This window comes from Balaenoptera physalus, assembly GCF_965194825.1.
Source record: "Balaenoptera physalus genome assembly, chromosome: 4".
Taxonomy (NCBI): Eukaryota; Metazoa; Chordata; class Mammalia; order Artiodactyla; family Balaenopteridae; genus Balaenoptera; species Balaenoptera physalus.
The window spans coordinates 16,992,710-16,999,999 of record NC_138891.1 but is presented as its reverse complement, the minus strand read 5'-3'; the positions used below and the strand labels follow the sequence as shown (position 1 = coordinate 16,999,999).

The following is a 7,290-nucleotide window of genomic DNA, read 5'->3' as shown; positions in this document are numbered from 1 at the left end:
ACACACACACACACACACATACGCACACACACGCACACAACACACACACAGCCTTATACACTTGATTATATTATAATGACCATGCAGACCCCTTTTAGAAAGAATTCCTACTTGGACTGTACCCAGGAGGTATGGCTATGGGAAAGAGCAAATGAATCTTGAGCTCTGAAGGAAGGGCTAGTTGCACATGTATTTAGTCCTTCCAGACCAAACATTTAGGGAAAAAATGAAGTTTTTAAAAGATAAAACCAATAATAGCTTTTATTTTTATTTTGTCCCACAGAGGTGCCACCACCAAACTGAAGGCAACCAAACCACTCAGACCAGCAAAACCAGGGGAAGCTATGGGTCCGGTGAGCTCCCATCTCCATCAGGTGGTGGCCCCACTCTTGGATTTTAAACTTTGTGGAAATTGCAGACTTCCAGGAGTTCTGTGGGGACAGAGCAGAGGGGTAGGACAGTTAATATCTACCTATATTTATTTTCTGTTAAGTGAATCAGCAGTTAAGCCTGATACAAAAGTGCTCAGACCCGTTGCCCTGCTCTTCTGATGGAGGGGCCTGGCCATCCTCCTAGTGGCCTCCTGCTCCTGCCTGCACAGCTCCTGTGCCTACAGCGGGCAGTGTCTCACACCAAGGATGGTAACAGGATTTCCCTGCCCTACATCATCCCCCATCTTGTGTCCTACGGGCAGGGCTCACACGCCTGAGTCCATGTGGCTGGAACGAGCCTGGGAGGACTGTCCTCCCTGATCCAAGTGAGGAACTAACATAACGAGATGCACTAAGCACCCAGCACGTGCCAGTTTCCGTCCTGGGAGCTGGAGATGGAGAAGGGTACAGCAGGGCCAGAGTCTCCGCCCCCTCACAGACTATGTAGGTTAGGTAAATACAACCTGGGTACTCAGAACAGTGGCCATGGATCCTTCCTTATACCAGAATTATGTGGGCAGCTGTTAAAATGCAGAAACCCTGAACCTGGCACAGACTTGCTGAATCAGTATCCCCAGGGCCTGGGAATCAGTATCTTCAGGACTGTGGCTTACGGACCTGCACTCTGCAGTTGAAGAATAACCTCCCTATAGCTACATGGTATTCTCCCACATCTTCCAAATGATTCCAAGTCATTAAATGATGTCCAACATAGCTATAGTACAAAGGTGTGTTTTACTGTATTCTAATTCTTAGAAAACTGGTGTTCTAGATAAGTACAGGCATACCTCATTTTATTGTGCTTCGCTTTATTGCATTTCACAGATGTTGTGTTTTTTACAAATTGAAGGTTTGTGGTAACCCTGCATCAAGCAAGTCTACTGGCGTCATTTTCCCAATAACATTTGCTAACTTCATGTCTCTGTGTCACATTTTGGTAATTCTTGAAATATTTCAGACTTTTTCATTATTATTATATATTTGTTACGGTGATCTGTGGTCAGTAATCTTTGGTGTTACTATTGTTAATTGTTTTGGGGCACCACAAGCCATGCCCATTAAGATGGCAAACTTAATCGATAAATGTTGTGTGTGTTCTGACTGCTCCACCAGCACAACAATATTGAAATTAGGCCAGTTAATAACCCTACACTGGCCTCTAAATGTTCAAGTGAAAGGAAGAGTTGCACATCTCTCACTTTAAATCAAAAGCTAGATGTGATTAAGCTTAGTGAGGAAGGCCTCTCCAAAGCCAAGCTGGGCGTCTTGTGCCAAACACTTAGCCAAGTTGTGGACACAAAGGAAAAGTTCTTGAAGGAAGTTAAAATGCTGCTCCAGTGGACACAGAAATGATAAGAAACAGCCTTATTCCTGATATGGAGAAAGTTTTAGTGGCCTAGATAAAGGATCAAACCAGCCACAACATTCCCTTAAGCTAAAGCCTAATCCAGAGCAAGACCCTAACTCTCTTCAGTTCTGTGAAGGCTGAGAGAGGTGAGGAAGCTGCAGGAGAAATGTCTGAAGCCAGCAGAGGTTGGTTCATGAGGTTTAAGGAAAGAAGCCATCTCCATAACATAAAAGTGCAAAGTGAAGCAGCAAGTGCTGATGTAGAAGCTACAGCAGGTTACACAGAAGACCTACCTAAGATAGTTAATGAAGGTGGCTACACTAAACAACAGATTTTCCATGTAGACAAAACAGCCTTCTATTGGAAGAAGATGCCATCTAGGACTTTCATAGCTAGAGAGGAGAAGTCAATGCCTGGCTTCAAAGGTTCAAAGGACAGGCTGACTCTCTTGTTAGGGGCTAATGACTTGAAGTTGAAGCCAATGCTCATTTACCATTTCAAAAATCCTAGGGCCCTTAAGAATTATGCTCAGTCTCCTCTCATGTGCTCTATAAAGGGAACAACAAAGCCTGGATGACAGCACATCTGTTTACAATATGGTTTACTGAATATTTTAAGCCCACTATTGAGACCTACTGCTCAGAAAAAAAGATTCCTTTCAAAATAGGACTGCTCACTGACAATGTACCTGGTAACCCAAGAGCTCTGATGGAGATGTACAAGATTAGTGTTGTTTTCATGCCTGCTAACACAACATCCATTCTGCAGCCCATGGATCAAGGAGTCATTCTGACTCTCAAGTCTCATTATGAAAGAAATATATTCCATAAGGCTATAGCTGCCATAGATAGTGATTCCTCTGATGGGTCTGGGCAAAGTCAAATGAAAACCTTCTGGAAAGGATTCCTCATTCTAGATGCCATTAAGAACATTTGTGATTCATGGAGAAAGGTCAAAATATCATCATGAACAGGAGTTTGAAAGAAGTTGATTCCAACCCTCATAGGTGACTATAAGGGGTTCAAAACTTCAGTGGAGGAAGTAACTGCAGATGTGGTGGAAATAGCAAGAGACCTAGAATTAGAAGAGGAGCCTGAAGATGTGACTGACTTGCTGCAATCTCATGATAAAACTTTAATGAATAAGGAGTTGCTTCTCATGGATGAGCAAAGAGAGTGGTTTCTTGGGATGAAGTCTACTCATGGTGAAGATGCTGTGAAGATTGTTGAAATGACAACAAAGGATTTAGAATAAACTTAGTTGACAAACTAATGGCAGGGCTTGAGAGGATGGAACTCCAATTTTGAAAGAAGTTCTGCTGTGGGTAAAATGCTATCAAACAGCATTGCATTCTACAGAGAAATCGTTCATAAAAGAAGAGTCAGTTGATGGGGCAAACTTAATTGTCATCTTATTTTAAGAAATTGCCAGTCACCTCAGCCTTCAGCAACCACCACCCTGATCAGTCAGCAGCCATCACCATCGAGGTAAGACCCTCCACCAGCAAAGAGATTATGACTTGCTGAAGGCTCAGATGATGGTTAGCATTTTTTAGCAATAAAGTATTTTTTAACAAAGGTACGTACATTGTTAGACACTTTTTAGACATAATGCTATTGCACACTTTATACTGTAGTATAAACATAACTTTTATATGCTCTGGAAAACCAAAACCTTCATATGTCTTGCTTTATTGCAATATTCCTTTATTGCAATAGTCTGAAACTGAACCTGCAATCTCTCTGAGGTATGCCTGTGGTGTGCATGGCAACTTGAGAGTTACTGGAACTTACCATCGTTCAAGCTCTCAAGAGCAGCACCATGTAAAAGAACTCTCTGCGATGCTGGAAATGTTCTCTTTGCTCATCTATGTGGAGACACGTGTATCTATTGAGTGCTTGAATTATGGCTGGTATGACTGAGGAACTAAATTTAAAATTTTGTTTAATACTAATACAAATTTAAATACCCACATGTAGCTACAGGCTACCATTTTGAGCAAGGCAGCACTGTATAAAAAGGTGTTTAGAGCAGAGCAATTGGCATGGGCACATAACTCTCTTCCTCTTCTTAGTAATAGCATGGAATTCTACATGTCCAGGCAGTCACTACCTCAGTGCCTTCAGCCCGTGTCCCCTTACGATCTGCCCATGCAAGTTAGCCTTTCATTCATGCTGGGATTGCATTGTTCCCTCAGCATTTCATCTGTCCGTTGGTCATCTCCTGGGGACTGCAGCCCGCTCCTCCTTTTGTATCCAGCACCCAGAACCCCGCACATGTTCGCTTTGCAGATTCCCCAATGCTGTTCCTCTTACTCACTTGAGGTTGAGCATTGTCTCAGGTTAGCCACAGCTGTGACATACGCATTTCCTAAGTAGGTTTCATACGTTTTTGCGTTCTGAAGTGGAGCCAAACATTTAGTGTCACTCCTGAACAGAAGGTCCTTGGTTTCTGAGTGGAACAAACAAAAACTGCTCGAGCAGTCACTTCCATGTTTTCCAAATTCATCCTGTCAAATGGACAGAAAGTGCATGAGGACCTGTGGCAAAGAGCTGCTGGGAACACATGGATGGGATGGAGGAGACTGGAAGCTGGGAACCAGCCCTGGGAAGAAAGGGAAGCTGCAGAGGATGCCTCAGGATCTTTCCACATCCATCACCTGGCATTCATACAATTATGGACCACAAATCTATGCTTGCATGAGGCCTCAAAGTCCTCTGTAGGGTCCATCCTGTTCCCATCTCCTTGGGGAAGTCCCTGCCTCCCGCCCACTGCTGAATTCTCTGATCTCTCTTCCTCACTTCATTGGCCATGGTCTTGGGGGCGGCTTCCAGGAAATGAGAGGGCAGAAGCATGTCCCTTTTAAGTATTATAGTCAAAGAAAATATTAAATATGAGCAACCCAGTGAGGAGTGGTACAGATAGCTGTTAAAAGTTCATATTTGACTGCATCTTTGATCCTATCTTGATAAGAGGCTCAACTCCTCCAGGCCTTCTAAGATTATAAGTGAAATAATGATTACAGAAAGTTTAGCATTCCATCCAGCACTTAGGAAATGTTCATTAAATACTAATTATTAGTACCATTTACCTTCAGAGGACTCACAAAGGTATGCTATCTTAATTTTTAAAAGAAGAAAACCAATGGTGGATCAACAGACAGGAAGCTGTCCCTGAGGGGAGGGTGGTGTTTGTGGGTGGAGGGGTCTTTAGGATTAAAATACTCAGGCAGTCTCTCTCCCCACAAGGCCAGCCCTGGGTTGGTTATTTTCCGCAGAGGACAAGTTCCCTCAGGGTAGGTTCCTGGGTTCTTCTGCCTGTTGGAATGGTTCTTAGTCTGCCTAAGCAAGAGAAACACAGTCCACATTTCATGACTTGTATCTAGAACGGCTGGGAAATAGGATCAGTCACCTTCATTTTAAAAAAGGCAGAAGTGGGGAAAATGAGGGTACCACAGAGCAAGGTCAGAGTCGAGCTGGAAGGCAGGTACTTGGACCCTGGGACACGTGCATCAGATGGGGTCTGATCTCTAGTGAGCAGAAGATATAAGCAGAGCGAGGCCTGGGAGATCCAGTTCCACAATCCATGCCCTCCCAGTTCTAACTTCCAGGAAAAGAATGCTGGGGTACGGGCTGGGACTCAGCTGGGAAATCCCCAAATAATCCACACGCACCCAAGAAGAAAGGGTTGGAGGCCCTGTCTGTGCCATACCTGCTGTGCGTCTAATATTTCGCGAACACAGGCTGCCTTATCTTCCCGTGAGACCACAGCATGATTCGGGGCTTGGGCCAGGAAGCAATCACTAGCCTCCTCCACAGACTTCCTGGTTCCGTCGGTGCACAGCAGCTCAAAATCATCCTCCTGCAGTGTTTTTGCCCACTCTTCAGGGTTATTTCCTGGGTACAGAAAAGGTGGGTCAGCCACAGTTTTGATCAAGGCACACCTCACTGGGGAGATGTGACCAACCCACTGGCGTGTGGAGGGCCTGGACCCAGTGGCCAGCAGGGGTTACAGTAATGTGGAGAGGAAGAGAGTTACCAGGAATTCCCAGAGACCACTCCTTTCAATCTGCCCACCCAGCCAGGGGAGGGTGAACCACATTCTACGGATGCTGTTCAAAATGATCTTCATTTCTACTAAATTCCAAAGCATTTGGATCTCCTGCTCCAGTGTAGAAAGAACGTGACCCTCTAAGCAGGTTTGTGCTATACCATCTGGCACTAGCAAGCAAAAGAACTTTCCCCAGAGGCCCTTTTGGAAGGGCCAAAGGTTTCACTTTTATGAGTGAAATCTGGCTCACTCATACTAGTTCTATGTGGAATGCACGCATGCCTCTGTGCATACAGGTCCATATCCTGTTCTCAGCCCCTTGCTTCATCTTTTCTGTATTCTCTCTGAAAAAAGAACATCTCACCCATTCTCAAGGTTTAAGGTCCTTCCTCCTAAGGCAATTCTCAGATAAGTTTTCCCAGTTTTTGCTTCTCTCCTAAAATACAGGATTGCAGTCTTTTTCTTAATTTAATTTTCTCATTTAATTGAAAAACTAATATATGAATGCAGTATTTTAAAAGTTTAAATTTATATATAGAGTAAAAATATCCCTTTTCCTACACTCTCCAAAGGTACACTTTCGGTTTTTATAGAAAACTCCAAATTGCCTGCCTTTCCTCCCACCAGTACCTGCACATATCTTTGCTCACATGTTAACATTTCTCCTTTCTTTTCTTACCCATCCCTCCAACTCAACACCTTCCAAGTGAAATCCATCCTTATTCTCTCCAAACCCATTCTGTTCTACTTAGTACTTTAAGCATTTATTCAGTACCATGTTCTCAGCCTTCTGCAAGACACAATCTTATTGGAGGGGGGAAATAGCACACATACCAAAATCAAAAATGCAGGGCACAGATAATAACATTTTGTATTTTGTGTAACACTCTCTAAACGCTGTGTGAGCTAGGGAACCAGCACAGTGAGAGCACATTAACTCAGGAAGGCTAGCTGGAGAAGGCAAGGTTTCAGGTGTGTCCTGTAACATGTGTAGGCCTGAGAGGAGGAGAGAGGAACGCTTCTCTGTGAGGGGATGGAGGGCTCCGGCAAGACTCACGGACAGGTACGTGCCCGGTGTTCCTATTGGGTGGAGGAGAACAGCCCCACTGGAACAGAGTCTTGGGGAGTCAGGCTAAACTTGCTCAGATCCTCAAGGCCCTGAGTGTGGGATGGAGTGTGGTACTTAGGTAGGAAGAAAAGTGGGTCTATGAGAACTTATGAATGGAAATCAATGTTAATGTGTGAGCCTGAAATAGGACAACTAGGAAAAATGAGATGGGAGGTGATTTGGTCTGGGTTAGGAGCAGTGGGCATCCAGAAGGGCATGATAAAAAATTTTCTTTCCACTACAAATAATGCTTGTTTACTGCAGCTGATTTGTAAAATGCTACATAGTTTAAGGAAGAAGACTTTGAAACCCAGTATAATCCCACAGCATTCACCTTCAACATTGGTGCATTA

General features: G+C 44.0%; 1 protein-coding gene across 1 annotated transcript in view; it reads right to left on the bottom strand.

Moving 5' to 3' along the window:
- Window positions 1–243: 243 nt before the first annotated feature.
- LOC309660416 (serotransferrin-like) overlaps window positions 244–7,290 on the bottom strand; it is a 31,047-nt gene continuing 24,000 nt past the window's right edge. The window contains exons 15-17 of the mRNA XM_082460997.1: window positions 5,491–5,675; window positions 4,099–4,288; window positions 244–431 (exon numbers count right to left, since the gene is read on the bottom strand). Of these exons, the coding sequence (XP_082317123.1) occupies window positions 397–431; window positions 4,099–4,288; window positions 5,491–5,675 (410 nt within the window). The 3' untranslated portion in view covers window positions 244–396. The remainder of the gene's footprint in view (window positions 432–4,098; window positions 4,289–5,490; window positions 5,676–7,290) is intronic.